The sequence below is a fragment of the Enhydra lutris genome, unplaced genomic scaffold, assembly GCF_002288905.1.
Source record: "Enhydra lutris kenyoni isolate GAN:26980312 unplaced genomic scaffold, ASM228890v2 scaffoldscaffold30, whole genome shotgun sequence".
NCBI classification, from domain to species: Eukaryota; Metazoa; Chordata; class Mammalia; order Carnivora; family Mustelidae; genus Enhydra; species Enhydra lutris.
In genome coordinates, this window is record NW_019154114.1 from 7,838,766 (window position 1) to 7,856,618 (window position 17,853).

A 17,853-nucleotide genomic window follows, 5' to 3' on the forward strand; every position below is an offset into this window, starting at 1 on the left:
GACCTAACAGGCATTTCACAAAAGGAATACAAATTGCCAGTAAGTTTTTACATATGGCCTCTGTCTTATTAGCAAGAAAAAAAACCTAAGTTAAAATGAGGTGTCATTTCTTGCCTGTCAGATTCACTGGTTTTTGTTTGTTTGTTTTTGTTTTTGTTTTTGTTTAAACAAGATAATACCCGCTATTGATGAAGGGGCAGGGCAGTCGATGCTCACATGTCATTGAGCATGAGTTGGAAGGGCTTTCCTAGAGGTTAGATTGGCATATGCCAGAGAGCCTTACCCATGGTTTGTTACCTTTTAGGCCAGCAATTCCACTTCCAGAAGTACATCCTAAGGAAAGAGAGATGTAAGGTCTGGGGTAAGATCCCAGATTTTATGGCAGGAAGGAAGGCTTACTACCTAGTTAATATTAGCTAATATTTGACTTACACAAACTACTTAACCTAAGCCTCAGCTCCCTCATCTGTAAAATGGATTGTTACAAGGATCAAATGAAATGATACATGTTTTAAAGATTTTATTTATTTATTTATTTGTCAGAGAGAGAGAGAGAGAGAGCGCGAGCGAGCGCACAAACAGGCAGAGTGGCAGGCAGAGGCAGAGAGAGAAGCAAGCTCCCTGCTGAGCAGAGAGCCCGATGTGGGATTCGATCCCAGTACCCTGGGATCATGACCTGAGCCGAAGGCAGCGGCTTAACCAACTGAGCCACCCGGGTGTCTCGAAATGATCCATATTTTAAAATGTGCTTAGAACCATGCCTATCCCTACTAAGCAGGTAGCATTGGAGCTCTACTTATTTGTGTTAGTTATTTTGTTAACATAGATACAAAGATTTTCAAGAGTATATTACAGCATTAGGAATATTAGGAATTATTAGGAAAATATTAGGAATTATATTATTAGGAATAATATTAGGAATTGCCTAAGGGTCCAGTGATAGAATTTAGGAATTGCCTAAGGGTCCAGTGATAGAATTTAGTGGAATTATGCTATGTCCGAAGGATGCAGTATCTGTGTAGCCATTAATTCTGACTTATGAAGAATATTTAATGTCATGGAAAACTTCCATGCTAGATGAAGTTAAAAGGGCAGCTTACGTAAGGAGTGGTGTGATCTGAGGTTGGTGAAGAAGATCTGTGTCTCTAGACATGCAGAGCGAGAAAAAAATATCCCTGAAAACCATCTTGCCTGCCAGTCACTCTGGCTGGTGGACTTATAGGTGACTTTTATTTTAGCTAGTGAGTCTTTCTGCACATACCCATTTTTTTTTTTTTTTGGATAATGAACTCATACTACTTTAATCAAGAGAAATTATTGAAAATAAATTTAACATCATGAGATGCCAGATTGAAACCGTAACGGGCCCAGATGGCACATTTTTACATCCTCTGCTAGATTTTGCTTAGCAGCCCAGCAGCAGGAATGGAGAGATCAGAAATAGGATCTTTTGAGAGGGATTTTGAGGAAATGGGGAGGAGATGGGAAGTTCTGGGTGCTTGGTTGCAGTCATTGTGGGAAGGTAGCCCATTTGGTTGGGAAGATGGCAGGGGGTGGGGCAGGGAGGGCAGGGTGAGCTGAGCACCTGCCAGGTAGGAGGGACGGCTGATGGGGTAGGAGAGTAGGGTAGCTGCTGTGTTGGGTGAAAGGACGTGCTGCTTTACATCTGGGAGGAGGCTCAGTGTTTCATGGTTTAAATCTAGATCAGGAGAGAACCATGCAGGCCAGTGGTGGCCAAAGATGCTCGTCGTCTGTCTTCAGGATGTGGCGGAAAGCTGCAGCTGGGTGGGCACTTAGATCGGTAGCTCAGTGCTGGGGTACCGTTAGTGAAGAACTGGTTGAACTGCCCCAGATACTTCTGAACAGAACAAGCCAGGGTAATAGTTGGGTAGTTTTGCCTTATTTTACTGTGTTCATGGCGTTGGTCCTTGCCGAACTGTGCGTGTATCCACATAGTTGGTAAGAAATTGTGTTCCTCATATATCAGCTCATTTTTTCCAACACACGCAGACTGGGTTCCACGCCCGGCTTTGCTCCGGATCTTGCGACGCCTTCTTCCTCCCCTCCACGACTCACAGTAACCAGAATATCGCGGTAGTTGTGGATTCCCTGCAGAATAGACTGAGCTAGCAGTTTTCACTTCCAGGTTGATTTATGTTCACTCTGGAAAGAGCACAGATGCACTCATTAGCAAGACACGAAGCCCAGGGCCTGGACAGCTCTCAGGGCCTTCCAGGCAGTGGGCCCCTGCAACAGGAGGGACCTGTTCAAGCATGTGTGTGTTCTCTGACCTCGCCATAGTTACAGCATAATTCTTAAGACTACTGGGGAGTTGCTACCAAGCCAATGGGATCTCCCCTTTCTGTGGTTTCACACTTACTGACTTGAACGCAGTAGCAATATATAAATGTAGTTCTTGTAGAAAGCATAGGATGGGATTGGATATGGTTCTTCAGTGGATTCTAAGCTAAACAGATGAGGGTGTGGTGTCTTTGCTCCTTGGATGAATTTCCTACATATCTCAGAATCTGGGTTGCCTTTGGGGGTTTGAAGGGGGCTGGGAGATGTGGGGATGGTTTATTCATTGCCGTATGTTTTTCTCTGTAATATGTTTTAGTCTAGAGGTAGCAGTGCTCACCGTCCATAGGTTGCTGGGGTTCTTTTTTATGGTTCCTGCCCCTGTCCTTATTTAGAACTGTATTCACCAAGTTAGGGAAATCTGCCCTGATCCAGGATCGTGTGGATATCTTGGGTAAATGTCTTTTGATAATTGTGTTACTTGAAATTCTGCCCAAGTTAGAATGCTCATTTGTCTTCAACTAGAGAGCTCTGTCTAGAACCTCTCATTTAGGGGCAGAGAGGCCCAGTTTTCTGTGTCTGTCTGTCTACACCTCTCTGTCCAGCATTACAGCCTGTTTCTTTCCGGAAGCTGGGCCAACAATGAATTTCACAAGAAAATAATGATATGGGGATCAGGGTGGGTTGGCTGTTCACGTGTACTTTGGATGGTTCTATATGGAGTCTTGCCCTGGACAGTTACTTTTTTTCTCCTTGTTTTGACATAAGTTTAGATGTATAAGGGAGTTGTAATAATAGAACAGAGGATTCTCGTATATATCCTTCAGTCAGATCTCATGTTAACGTTATCTCATATTCTATCCATATGTACGCATATGTGCTTATACACACATACGCTCTGATTTTTCCTAAGCCAATTGAAAATTGAAACATCATCTCTAAATAAATCAGTGTATTTTTCCTGAAAAAAGACATTTTTGTGTATCACACCACCGTTATCAAAACTAGAAAATTAACAGTCAGCTAGGACAATTATCTGACCTACGGACCTGATTCAGATTTTGCCAGTTGCCCTAATTATGCCCTTGATGGGGGGGAAAAACAACCCAAATTTGTCATGTCTCTTTAATCTCCTTTAATCTGAAACCATCCTTCGGTCTTTCTGTTGGATGACACTGACATATCTGAAGAGCAGAGGACATTTTGTAGACTGTCCTCGATTTGGATTTGTCTGATGTTCCCTCCTGATTAGATTCAGGTTTTGCATTTTTGGCAGGACTGTCAGGGAAGGGATGTTGTATTCTTCTCAGTGTATCCTCTCGGGAGGCACATGATGTCCGTTTGTCTATTCCTGGTGATGTTAGCTTTGATCATGTGGTGCAGGTAGGGTCTGCCAGGTTCCTCCACTGTAAAGTTATTGTTTTTCCCTCTGTAATTAATAAGCGTCTTGTGGGGAGATACTTTGAGGCTGTATAAATATCCTGTTACTTTCGAACTTTCATCCACCAGTTTTAGTATCCATTGATTCTTGCCTGAATGGGATGATGGTTCCCAAATGGTAATTTTCTAACTCCATAATTCCCTCTGCATTTATTAGGTGGATTTCTATTCGAAGGAAGAACTTTCCCCAATCCCACATTTTCTCCCCTAAATTTATGAAAAGTATGCAATTGTGGATTCTTATTTTATACGTTGGGTTGTAAACTTTCACTCTCATGTCATTTTCTTGCTTGCATTGTCCCAGTTTGAGCAAGTGCGGGGACCACTGCAGCCGGTTCCGGTGCCTTTTTGGCACACTTTCTTCATGCTTCGAGCATTTCCTTATGTTCTGGCTTAGAGAGATGCTTCAGGCTCCTCTTGCACTCTCTCTGCCTCCCAGCCCAAGAACTGGCCATTTCTTCAAGGGATCCTAGTTCCCTTTAGTGGAGAAGGCCGTTTCTTCAAGAGAGGAAACAAACAAACACAGAACATCTTCAGAGATCATCTTTTTTTACCCCCTCCTCAAGCATTCTCATTCCTCCCTGTACCTTTTCCCTACAGTTTTATTAAGCACTTATTACATCTTGGAGATGGAGAAGACAGAGATGAAAGGGACATGGAACAACTTAGTGGCAGAGATAGACCAGCCAATGGATAATTACAGCAGTGTGATAACCGCAGAATTGCAGTGTGTTTCCGTATGCAAAGTGCTACCATGGGATCACAGAGAAGGAGGTTAAAGTTGACTAAGGAACCCACTTGATAACCCAGGCGTCTTCACCTTTCACAGGATTGAGAGGCTGCCCCATGGAACCTTCTGGCAAAATCCCCTCCTCCATTCCTGAAACTGGGGAGTGCAGTATCTCATTGAGTCCACATTCCGTCTGAGAGCTTTGATAATCTTGAGAGAGGCTTTCCTTTCTTTGAAACCGAACTCGAATTTCCTCTTCAGTTCCCCCAATAACTCATGGTTAAGCCCTGAAGCTTGGGCAACTGCCTGTGACTAGTCCCCTGTGTCCGTGCGGGTGTGCTTGGGGATCGTTGCCTTGCCCTACACTGGGAGTTGTCTCTTCTGTCTCCCAAGCTGCTCTTGGGCAGCCATTGGACCATGCTCTGCTCTGTGAGACCAGGCTCTTACAGGTCTTTCCTGGGTGAATCATGACATTCCTCATACAGAGAAAAGGATAGGGATATGAACCCTGCTGAGTTTCCACAGCTCTGGTGTGTCCCTGTAGCCGGAGGTCCCCTTTCTCTCTTTGGCTGCCACATCAATATTGTGCCTGGTAGTAAAGTAGCACCCCCAGGGAGTCTTTGCGTGAACTCCTGTTATTCCAAGTCTCTTCCATTCTCTGTCGGTTTACCAATTGCTTGAGCTTTAAATATAGGGGTTCATACCCAGTCTTTCAGACCTTACTGTGTTTGGTTGGGCCTGTCGTTCCCACCAGCTGAGATCTTATCTTGTGTCTCCATGCCACCATCTGGCCCAGGAATTGGTCAGCCCTCTTAGCTTTCTGTACATGACATACTGTTGTGTGTGCTTGGTCTTGTCCCTTAAATTGTTGGTGCAAATGAAGGGAACCCAGGACCAGACAGAAGGTCAAGGCATGCTACTAGACACACTGACATTTGAGTGGGTAATTTAGGCAATTAAATCAGCTAAACTTTATTATCTAGCCACAAAATCAGCTAAACTTTATTATCTCAAAGACATTTTGCCATCCTGGATACGAGGAGATGATAAACTTTGGGATACCTTATTAAAATCAAAAAGTCCTCTCTCATGCATTTCTCAGATCATTGAATCTAAGTGAAGCTATTTTTCAGTTTATTTTATGTGAATGTTCTTACTGAATCTATAGCTAATTGCTAATTTCTCAGGACCTCCTTTTTTTTTTTTTTTAATTTTCTTTCTAATTTTTCCCTAGATGCTGTTCAGTAGCCATCAGCTCTTTTCTAAAACTGTGGGGGAACTTGCACTGTACAATCTACCAACACACCTTTTAAAATCTAGTATCATTACTTTATCCAAAAGGATGTACACACACATAATTCTTCCCCTTTCTTTTGCTTTATATTATTTCTGAGTGCTTTTCATCACTTAACATTCTCTTTGTGGTCTCTACCTGGCAAGAATACACACTGAGATCTGTTTATCATTGATTCCGTAGCATCTGACACATAGTAGGTACACAGTAAATATGGAATGGATGAGTGAATGAATACATTTTTTGGTTTATGGCCTCTGGAATCTACCTCGTTTTCTTAAAAAAAAAAAAAAAAGAAAGAAAAGATAAAGAAAAAAGGATAATGCGCTTGCCATTCAACTCCTTGAACACCTCCCACCACTCTCATTACCCCTTCTCTGTGTGAAGACCTCCAGGTAACTCTCCTCCCGGGACTATTCCAAAAAAGGGTAGTGTTTGTAAATGGGCACGTGGTTTTTACATAGCAGTCCTGGATTCCCAGGATCTTAGAATGGTCCCCAGGTCCATTAAGATTGAATCTGAATGTTGGATATAAGGACATTCTGGAGTTCTCTTAGAGAAATAGACATTAAAGAAAAATGTCAGGTGCCTGAATGGCTAAGTTGGTTAACTGTCTGCCTTCGGCTCAGGTCATGATCTCTGGGTCCTGGGGTTGAGTCCCATGTTGGGCTCTCTGCTCAGCGGGGAGCCTGCTTCTCGCTCTGCCTCTGCCTGCCGTTCCCCCTGCTTGTGCTCACTTTCTTTCTGTGTGTGTCAAATAAATAAATAAGATCTTTAAAAAAGGAAAAAAAAAAGAATGTCTTAGAGCGGCTCAGACCACAGGCTGCACAGTCAAATTAGGATTTTGTCATTTAGGCTGTATAGTTTGCACAACCTCAGTTTTCCCGTCTTTAAAACGGGAATATAAATGGCACCCATCTCACACCGTGGTTAGGAAGGTGGTGTGGTCTCTGTAGGACTTAACGTGCTGCCTAATTCAAGAAGGGATGGCTTCCCTCAGGATGGTTCTCATTTTAAAAAATTCGGGAAAGAAAGATACAAAGGAGGAAATGAAGTCGCTCATAACCTCTCCCCTAGCAATTACCACTATAAAAGTTCTGATACAAATCTTGTGTATCTCCATATGCAGACCTGTATATGCTTCACTCACTTAGCATCCCGCACGATCGTTTTCCCAAGCCTACAAGTAGTTTGTTTAAACAGTGATGTTTTATAATGTCTGTGCGCTGTAATTTATTTGGAGACTCCCTTGTTTTGCCAGATTATTTCCATCTTTTTTTTTTCCCGTTAAAATGTCATAATGAATAGTACTGTATCTCTGTGCGTATCTTGGGTGATTTCCTCGAGTAGGGGAATTGCTGAGTCAAAGGGCATGTGCGTTTTTTGAGGCTCTTGCTGGATGGGCTCAGGGAGATGGTGCTCGCCTGGCTTCCGCTCCAGCAAAGCAGGCTGCTTCTGGAGAATGGCCCGCCTGCTGGGTCTCCTCTCTCTGGCGATGCCGCGTGGGTTACTTGCGGAGGCAACAGTTTCTCCCAGTCTGGATTCTCTGTTTTTCTTTTCTTTCCCTTTGTTTCTTTTCTTGGTCTTCTGCCAAACAGCCTCTTGTGAAAGGACCGCCTAATTAACCCTGTGCTAATTAACAATTTAAAATTACACAGTGTGACTGTTCGTGTTTAATTCTCTGGAAGCTGGAGAAGAGCAGGAACCCCCTCCCCTCCCTAATAACTATATCCTGCCTTCCACCACTGCCCCCCACCCCCGCCGCCCCACCAGCTTCCCAGTAACTGTTGCATTAGACCCAGTCCCGACTCCTTAACGGAATGTAAGAAAACTGTCCTTTCACATCTTCTCAGTTGAAAGAGGGAGATAAATGACTTTGTTAGTGGCCCAGCTTAATATGGAGTTTTATCATTTTAAACAATCTTTGGAAAATAAAGACTGCTGTTAGAAAGGTGCAGGGGGCTTTACAGGTAGGTTCCAAAGGAATTGTTACTTGTGAGGAGCAAGGATGGGGGCTCTTGACGAAGGTGCTGGAACTTTTCTGTACAAGATGAGTTCTCAAATGGCAGATTTAAACTCCACGCAGAGAGCATGAATCGGAGAGAACTGGATCACTCCTGTATCTTCCCTTTGACGGTCTTACTGGGAAGATGTGTTCTTCTGAAATTTAACTGAATTTTCCAAACCCTGCACATAACTGCAAAAACCATGTTGAGCACAATGTTGCCTGGGGGTTGGGGGGGGTGGTCATGAATAGAATGTGTCTGTGTCTATAAGGGAATTTGGGGTTATAAGCTGCAGAAGAGAAGCAGGCTGCAGAAGTTGTGGGTTTGTGATGTGTGAGCTGGCCCTGGTGTGAGTGAAGGACGAGGAAAGGGGTGCAGAGCCAGGGGTAGGGGGTGGGGTCTGAGCAGAGCTGCTGGTGGGGCTGTGTGTGAGAGCGTGGGGACCCGCTGGGTTCCCAGGCTGCCCTCTATAACTGAAGATCATTGATTTTACGGGAAACCATGTTTACAGACAGAGTGCTGATCGACCTGCCGAGTTGACTTCTGCCTCCTTAAGTAAGAACTACCTTTTTCTTATTGACTGGCTGATAAACAGAGTGAGAGGGACAGCCGGCTGGTTGGGAGAGTTCTGGAGAGCCTGAGGTCCTTGAGCTGAAGGATCAGGCAGGTTTAAGAGATTGCTTCATCTCTGTCCTTAGGTCCTTTCTCGTCCACCCCATCCCTACACCTCTCTGGGACCTGTGGGGGAATCCAAGACTGACCCCACCTGGTTACCTGGCAGTCCAGGCACGGAGCCTGGAAAAGATGGCAATCTGGTGAAGACATCATGAAGCAGAGAGTGGTTCAAGCTTTAGGGCCTGTCCCCAGAGGATCATGTTAAAATGCAGATTCTGATCTGGAGTGGGGCCTGTGGTTCTGCATTATACAGGCTCCCTGGTGAAAAACGGTGCTACTTGTCCCTGAGCCACACTTTGTTTAGCAAGGTTATAAATGGTTCTGCTTGTTGTGGCCAGCGTGGATTGAAAGGAAGCCTAGTGCATAGATCGTGATGTGGGATCCTTCTTGGCCACTGGTGTCTTCATGGGCTTTCGTCACTCCTTGTGAATAAGGTCACTCCCACGTGGCCTCTCTCAGGGGAGACGTGTCACCACCATGGGTGCCATCTGTCTTTCAGAGGTGGCCACAGCGTTATCCTTTCTTGACACCTTTTGCTTGGCTATAGAAAACAAAGTTAGGTGAGTTTCTAAAAGTCCCAGTCATTTAGCCGAATGGCTTGTGGAGGAGGAGGTAGGAGAGAGCAGAGCAAGAAAAGCCCACCAATTAATTGGTAAACGCTTGCAGGTTTCTCTGGCCTAGCCCAGGCTGGAGAGGAGATTGGCTTTGCTGTCGATACTCAAGTCCCTAGTGAAGCATCAAAGCTGTTCTCCTTTATCAATCGTGGCCTCCCCTTCCAGCATGTTCCTGTAACTTACCAAGCATTTATGACATTGATTTTACAATCGGGCTGTTAACCCTCCCGCCCCTTCAGGCCTGCCAACCTTTTTGGCCCGAGCTGTCAATCAGATGTCATCCAGCCAATCAGGCACCTCCATAAGAAGAGCCCCCTGGATTCTCACCTGTGTGCCAGCTAAGCCTTCTGAAGTCCCATTGCATTTACTGTTTGGTTTGGCTTAGTGTAGTCATCGTTGTTTAAAATCACTGTGTCTTTTCTAAGGCACACAGAACTTGGTTGTAATGGAGTTTGAGGTTACATGCTTGAGAGGTGGGGTGTGTGTGTGTGTGTGTGTGTGTGCGCGCGCGCACGCGCGCAAGCGCGCATGTGTTTTTTGTACAAAATAGAGGACACATTCTTCCAAAAAGTTACTTCTCCAGAGACTTCTGGTAAACCTGCCTTTCCCAATTTTTCCCAAGGGGGAGCTGTTGGCTCACTGTGCAGTCAAGAAAATGAAAAAAGAATGGGAAGATGGGGGTGGGGTGGGGGAAGAGAGAGACCGAACCTAGCCAAAACCTTCATCCAATGTGTATGAATGAGAGGGTGGAGAAGCAGCCAAGTGCTCTCCAGGAAGGAGGTGTAGGGGGGAGGGTGGCCTGGGATTTGCAGGCGAACCATCAGGGCTGTGCAAGAGGCTGAGTTGCCTGTAGGATCCATGCCGGGACGGAAGAGACGCCCCTGTGATGATGTGACCACAGGAGCAAGAGAGGTGGCGGGTGGCCCGATGCCTCCCTCCCCGGGGAGGCCAAGTCTCAGAGGGCAGATTCAGCTCAATGGCACTTTGGAGTCCAAAACGGAAAAGCCCCAGGGCTGAAGGGCAGCTGCTTGCGTAGCTACTAGTAACTCCGAGGCAGGTGTGGAATGGGGGGCCAGCCGAGCCCAGCTCCTGTCTCGGCTTGCCACTAAGATCCCTGACAACAGAAACCACCACACCAGGGGTGACTGGGCCCTGTCCAGACAGGGCAAGGTCGACGCTGCTGGACAGGGAGCCGGCCAGTCGAGAGGATTCCCAGCCATGTCGAGCTGAGATTTCGTGCCATCACAGTCGTGGTCTGAAGCCAGCTCACTCACAAGCAAGGGTGTTCCGTGGGTTGGGGGGAGTAGGTGGGATCTGGGAGATCTGCCGTCTGGTTCACAGTGTCAGGGTGGCACTGGGCCTGTTTTTACATTTAGCGCCTCGTTGTACTGCTTGTCAAACGGGATGGTGCTTCCCAGAGCTGGAGAGGATGAACGTAGCCACGGGCCCTGTCAAGGGCTGACAGAGCACGTCCGGGTCCCGCAGACTTGCTCTCTGAGCCGTGCATCCTTCAGTCACTTTCCTTTGAGCTCCGAACTAGACATTTGGCCAGTAAGAGCAACGGCAGCAACTTCACCTCCAAATCAGCGAGCGTGTCCCCACACAGGTTTACCGTCCTTTGTCTGGGGGTACAAAATCTTCGTCCTCTCGTCGGTCCCTCCCTGGTGTTCCCTTGGCCCACAGACAATGCAGTCAGCCAACAAGGACTTGGTGTCGGCCATCTGTATGCAGTAGGGCCGCCATTGTGCGTCCTCGGCGGGACCCGGCGAGGTGATGCGACTGTCCTCTTCTGTGGCCGTAGCCTGGCCCCGACTCTAACGCGGTGCTTGCAAAGAACGGAAATTCGAACTGGTTTCCAGGGGGTAGAGCAGCCAACAGTCTGAAGACAAAGAGGGGGTCTCCTGTGTGCCCCCTTCCCTATGCTCCCCACTCTTGCCACAGACCCTGGCCATAAAGACCCGGTGCCAGCTGCCTTCTGCACGTTCGTTGGACGGCGTGGGGCGATCGCTGGGGTCCCTGCTGCCCTTGCGGTCTCTGTTGTGGGTGTGGACAGAAGCCTGTTAGAGTGCTCAGTGCGGGACCTAGCCTTGGCCCTCCTAACCTCTTTCCTTTCTCTCTCTCTTCCCCCTCTCTCCCTCCTCTCCCCCCTTGCCTCTGCTCTTCAGGTCCGATCCGTACTGGGTGCAATGAAAGCTCCACGCAGGCCTTACCATGGAAGGCTGTGACTCGCCTGTCGTCTCGGGGAAGGACAATGGGTGCAGTATCCCTCAGCACCAGCAATGGACTGAACTCAACAGCACCCACCTCCCCGACAAACCCAGTAGCATGGAGCAGTCCGCAAGCGAGAACCACGGGCCCCTGGAGAGCCTGAGGGCCCCCTTCAATGAACGCCTCGCGGAGAGCACTGCCCCGGCTGGCCCCGCTGCCGAGCCCGCCGGCAAGGAGGTCAGCTGCAACGAGTGCTCGGCCTCCTTCGCCAGCCTACAGACCTACATGGAGCACCACTGCCCCAGCGCGCGCCCCCCGCTCCCCCTGAGAGAGGAGAGCGGGAGCGACACCAGTGAGGAGGGGGACGAGGAGAGTGATGTGGAGAACCTGGCTGGGGAGATCGTCTACCAGCCGGATGGCTCAGCCTACATTGTCGAGAGCCTGAGCCAGCTGACCCAAAGCGGTGGCGCCTGTGGCAGCGGCAGCGGGCCTCTCCCTTCGCTCTTCCTGAACTCTCTCCCCGGGGCGGGGGGCAAACAAGGGGACCCTTCTTGTGCTGCACCAGTCTACCCACAGATCATCAACACTTTCCACATAGCCTCATCCTTCGGGAAATGGTTTGAGGGCCCAGACCAGGCTTTCCCGAATACCTCAGCCCTGACGGGGCTCAGCCCCGTCCTGCACAGCTTCCGCGTTTTTGACGTGCGACACAAAAGCAACAAGGATTACCTGAACAGCGACGGCTCTGCCAAAAGCTCCTGCGTATCCAAAGATGTTCCCAACAATGTGGACCTGTCCAAATTCGATGGCTTTGTGCTCTACGGCAAGAGGAAGCCCATCCTGATGTGTTTCTTGTGCAAACTGTCCTTCGGGTACGTCCGTTCGTTTGTGACCCACGCGGTGCACGACCATCGAATGACCCTGAGTGAAGACGAGCGGAAAATTCTTAGCAATAAGAACATCTCCGCTATCATCCAAGGGATTGGCAAAGACAAGGAACCCCTTGTAAGTTTTTTGGAACCAAAAAACAAAAACTTTCAACACCCTTTAGTTTCCACAGCTAACCTCATAGGCCCCGGACACAGTTTTTATGGGAAATTTAGTGGCATTCGAATGGAAGGGGAGGAGGCTCTCCCGGCCGGCTCTGCTGCGGGCCCCGAGCAGCCCCAGGCTGGTATCTTGACCCCCAGCACCCTCTTGAACCTTGGCGGGCTCACCAGCTCGGTCCTGAAGACCCCCATTACCTCAGTCCCCCTGGGGCCTCTGGCCTCCAGTCCTACCAAATCCTCAGAGGGCAAGGACTCTGGGGCAGCAGAAGGAGAGAAGCAAGAAGTGGGCGATCCTGATTGCTTCTCTGAGAAAGCAGAGCCAGCCGAGGAGGAGGTGGAGGAGGAAGAGGAGGAAGAAGAGGCGGAGGAGGAGGAGGAAGAGGAAGAGGAGGAAGAGGAGGAGGAGGAAGACGAGGGTTGCAAAGGACTCTTTCCAAGCGAGTTGGACGACGAACTGGAGGACAGGCCCCATGAGGAGTCTGGGGCCGCGGCAGGTAGCAGCAGCAAAAAGGACCTTGCTCTCTCAAACCAAAGCATTTCTAACTCCCCCTTAATGCCTAATGTGCTCCAGACCCTGTCGAGGGGCGCAGCTTCTACTAGTTCTAATTCTGCTTCTTCCTTTGTTGTCTTTGATGGTGCGAACAGGAGGAATCGTTTAAGCTTTAACAGTGAGGGCGTCAGGGCCAATGTGGCAGAGGGCGGCAGGAGGTTGGACTTTGCTGACGAAAGTGCCAATAAAGACAATGCCACAGCACCAGAACCAAATGAAAGCACAGAGGGCGACGATGGGGGCTTTGTCCCCCATCACCAGCACGCTGGCTCCCTCTGCGAGCTTGGGGTTGGGGAATGCCCCTCGGGGAGCGGCGTGGAGTGTCCCAAATGCGACACGGTCCTGGGCTCCTCCCGCTCGCTGGGCGGCCACATGACCATGATGCATTCTCGTAACTCGTGTAAGACACTTAAGTGCCCCAAGTGCAACTGGCACTATAAGTACCAGCAGACCCTGGAGGCACACATGAAGGAGAAGCACCCGGAGCCGGGGGGCTCCTGTGTCTACTGCAAAAGCGGGCAGCCCCACCCTCGGTTGGCTCGAGGCGAGAGCTACACTTGTGGTTACAAGCCCTTCCGCTGTGAGGTGTGTAACTACTCCACAACTACCAAAGGCAACCTCAGTATTCATATGCAGTCCGACAAGCATCTCAACAACATGCAGAACCTGCAGAACGGAGGGGGGGAGCAGGTGTTCAGCCACTCGGCCGGGGCGGCAGCCGCGGCGGCCGCAGCAGCGGCCGCAGCGGCCAACATTGGCAGCTCCTGTGGGGCCCCCTCGCCCACCAAACCAAAAACCAAGCCCACCTGGCGGTGCGAGGTGTGCGACTACGAGACCAACGTGGCCAGAAACCTGCGCATCCACATGACCAGCGAGAAGCACATGCACAACATGATGCTCCTGCAGCAGAACATGACCCAGATCCAGCACAACCGCCACCTGGGCCTCGGCAGCCTGCCGTCGCCCGCCGAGGCCGAGCTCTACCAGTACTACCTGGCCCAGAACATGAACCTGCCCAACCTGAAGATGGACAGCACCGCCTCGGACGCGCAGTTCATGATGAGCGGATTCCAGCTGGACCCCGCCGGGCCCATGGCTGCCATGACGCCTGCTCTAGGTGAGGCTGAGCGCGCGCGCGTGTGTTCTCGTGACTTGAGGTGAACGGGGGAGCAGTGAGGATAGACCGAGGTCCCGCGGATTTGGTTCGTTCTGTCACATCCTGCGGATTCGGCTCTGATGGTTCTTTTTGCAAGACTTGGTTTTGTGTGGACCTGAGTGTCTGACGATCAGCTGTTTCTCTGGAGGACCCTTCTGGTGTGCGTATGGAGGATCGTATCCGTTCAGCAGCCACACGACTCGGTTCTGGCTCCGTGGGCCGGGATGAAAATTTCAGTGTTGCCTCTAGTGTCGGGCTTCTGGTCGACTTCCCTCTCTCTCTTCCCGTCTTCTCTTTCTTCGACCCTTTCGCAGTTTGAAAAATCGCCACAATTCATCCGAAACTTTCGGGGTCTGTTAAATGTTTGCTGTGACTTAGGGGAAACTTGCAGCTTGGGTTTTAAATAGGGACAGTCCTCTCCATTAAGAGCAGCTCGAAACCATAGCGTACCTTATTCACGTAACCAAAGGCTGGTTCTGTGCGGAGCGGGGAGCCTTCCAGAAATGTTCTGCAAACTTCTCCAGTGTATTCATGAGGAGGATCTCGATGCGAGAGACCCGTTGCCTTTCTTTACTGTCTTGCGTGAGTTGTCAGGGATAAGTATAGTTGGGAATTCAGTTGCCCTGGGGCAACCATAAAGAGTGGTGTACTAGATGAACAATGAATAAATTCTAAAATCGTACATCAGAAAGAGCAAAGTTTTAATATCTGTTGGAAGAGCCTTTGTTACCGTGAAAAAACAACCCATGTTAGAGAACGTGAGCTGGCTGTGTCCGGACAGCCCGTCTTACCAACTGGCTGCATAGCTCTAGAATGGAGTCAAGAGGATAGGATTGGGATGCCAAAAACCATGAGTCTTTCCATGAAAAGGATCATGAGCACCTTTGGGGGAGAGTCTCTGTAGCAAGAAAACGTGCGAATCAGTTCCACGAGGACCAGTGTGATGGTTGGGCCGTTCCTCCCCCACCTACCTTTGCCTCAGATGGGCACTGCCTGGTCTCCATCCCCCGACCCTGCTAATCTCCTGGGACCAGTGGTGGTGGCCTGACTGAAGTAGTAGTCCCTTCCTGACATGAGAATAAGTTGTTCTCCGCAACAGAGTGTGAGCAAGTACCTTTATTCTGGTGGTTTAGGTTAATCCCAGTTGGCATGTCTTTGTGTGGTGTTTTAGTCCTAATTGCTGCTGATGAGTTATATTTCATAGCATTTAATTTGTTTTTCTTGCTATGCACTTAAATTTGGATCCTTGCTACTTTAATCTTGTTTTCTATTTTGGAATATTGACCTGTGGATCCTTTATTACCAAACGATTTGAAGAATGTTTCACCAACTGGTTAATAATGGATGCATAGGGATCAATCATCTTATTTGTCCCCCGAGTGAACCATAGGGGATACACACCAAGGGATGGCCTCGTACTGTAAGACTTTTTTTTTTTTTTAAAGCCTGTGGGAATTGGGGTTTTCTCATCTGGAGATTTAAAATCTTGGGGAGGCAGATCTTGGAGTAAATCAAATCTGATGTAAATGGAATGAAGGCACAGAAAATGGATGGGTTCATACTGGGTCAAAGTGAGATCTTTTTAATTACCTTGAAAACCAGTAATTCTGACTAAGGCTTGAATGAAGCAGTAGAAAAATACTGTGCTTTTTATACAAGCTCTCTGTGAGTCCGCGGGGCACCATGCATTATGGGCATACGGCAGGTGCAAAAGAGACAGAAGAATGGATCCCTGTGTTCTGGATGTACATAGCAGACCCATACTTCATTTATTTTTTTAAAAGAGAACAGAGATTTTCCTTCTAAGGACCTTCTCCAGGTCAGCCAAGCATAGGCCTTTGAATTTTCAGGGTTACTGCTTATCAGCCACGGTGTGTCTCTGGAAACCTCCTATGCCCGCCTTAGGCCCCAAGAGCTGCTGAGATAGAGTGAGAGTCACAAGTGCTTTATCCTGGCAGCCTGAGTGGGGGTGTGGGTACGAGAGCGCATGTGTGAAGGACTTAGGTGTAAGTGCTATGACCTCGGCGAGGCCGACACATGCAAATATGAGAGGGCCATAACGTCCCTCGGATCCTTCACAAGGCCATTTGTGAGAAGGCTGTAGGTGTTACTAGGTATTCCTGGATTCTGCAGGGGGAGAAACATTTTTGTGAAATCCACTCTTACTTACCAAGTTATTCCTTCCTTTGACAGAACCTTCTCTTTTGTGATACCAAGCAGATGCTGATTCCGGGGATGCTTTCTTCCTGGAGGGCTGGGAGGAGAGGGTCGCCACCCTTGGGTCTGGTCTGGTAGGGTGTGCTGCCATTTGTAGATAAGATACTAGGCTGGAGGCCATCTGCAGAGATCCTTCCAGGCATCCCCTTAGATGATAAAGTTTAGCCCAGCCCCGAGAATCAGGTAGCTTGCCGAGGTGTCTGCGTTTTCCCCAGGGAGCCGACTGGCTATAGGACACCTGGCTGAGATTTTAGTAGATCCTCTGCTTCTGTCTTTGAGTCTAGAAGCTGTCTTTAATCCATGTGCCTCTCAGACGCAGACTCTTGTGGCAGAGTGTAAATTCTAGCCTTAGGCATGGGTGCCCCCTCGTTCAAGAGTAAAACCCCTGCTGAGTTTTCACTTCCAGGGGGCGCTCTTCCTAACTTCCTCCGCCCTGGGTGAGGTTCCTGTACTTCTTGCCGGGGCTGAACTGGTTCCTTCTTGTTCTACAGATTTGTAGGATTCTAAGCCTTGGGTTTGTTCCTCCAAGGTACGGTTCTCCTTTGGAGTTTTGGCTTGCCTGTCGCCTTCATTTCACTGCTTCTCAGTGTCTGTCTTTGATTTGCATTTCAAGAGCTTGGAATGGGAATAGGGACTTACGTCCTCTGTGCGTTTGGAGGATTTCTCATTTTTACTCAGGCATCCAGCAAGTGACAGCTGAATTTCTCTTTAGAGCAGTATTGATGTGCTGAGGTTAAATTTAAAAAGTGGGGAAAATCTGATGCTTCAGGTGGTTGGCATCAGAAACAAATATATGTTTGCTCCTTGTCTTATCCTCTGGGCAGTTTCTGCTTTGACTGAACGCCGCTTGTGTTTCATGGATGCTATCTGGCCTTCGTCCCCATTAAGGGATGGAGCTTTTAGGCTTTTTTTCTCCTCTTTTTTTTTTTTTTTTTTCTTGTCCTAAAAAGAATGTCTTAGTTATGTCCTCTCACCAGCAGAGATGGCAAGGGAGGAGACAAGCAAAAAGCTTCTTGAGCCTTCTGGAATGCACGTTGCAAAAGATTTCTGTGGCTTGGTACATTGTCCACAGGCTTCAAACACAGCCAGACTGCTCAGTAGAACCTGTAACTGATCTTCTCATTAGAGTTGCCTCATGTAGCGTAAATAAGAAAATCATTAAAAAAGAAATCTTTTACTTGATTAGCCGCTAACTTGGATTGTAATCAGTCATTTAAAAAAAAAAAAAAAAAGTAACCTCAGCCCAGCCATAAGTAAAAGGTCAGATCTGAGTATCATTTGGGGAGGGGCAGGGGAGGACATGGTAGCTCCCATGTGCATGTGTTTGGGGGAGAGGTAAATCGCAGAAGCCAGTGCTCAGTGTTCTGCTCGACTGTATGCTGCTCGGGAATGGAGGGAAGACTGCTCTTTCCAAGCCCTTTTCATGATAGAAATAAGAGTTTGCAGTTCTAATATCCCAGTGAATGAGAGCCCATCCCCGGTTTATGTAGGGCAGTGATGAGCTGAGAAATAACAGGGGTGGAGAGGGAGGAGCAGACTCTTTTTGGGAACTGCGAGCTGACCTTTGTGTGCCATTACCCATCTTGATCCACTTCCTGAACCTGTAACATTTTGGT

General features: G+C 48.5%; 1 protein-coding gene across 1 annotated transcript in view; it reads left to right on the forward strand.

Moving 5' to 3' along the window:
- Positions 1-11,268: 11,268 nt before the first annotated feature.
- The window catches only part of LOC111152924 (zinc finger homeobox 3), a 156,034-nt gene continuing 149,449 nt past the window's right edge, over positions 11,269-17,853 (forward strand). Inside the window, 1 exon segment of the mRNA XM_022511667.1 lies at positions 11,269-13,981. Coding sequence (XP_022367375.1) covers positions 11,269-13,981 — 2,713 coding nt within the window.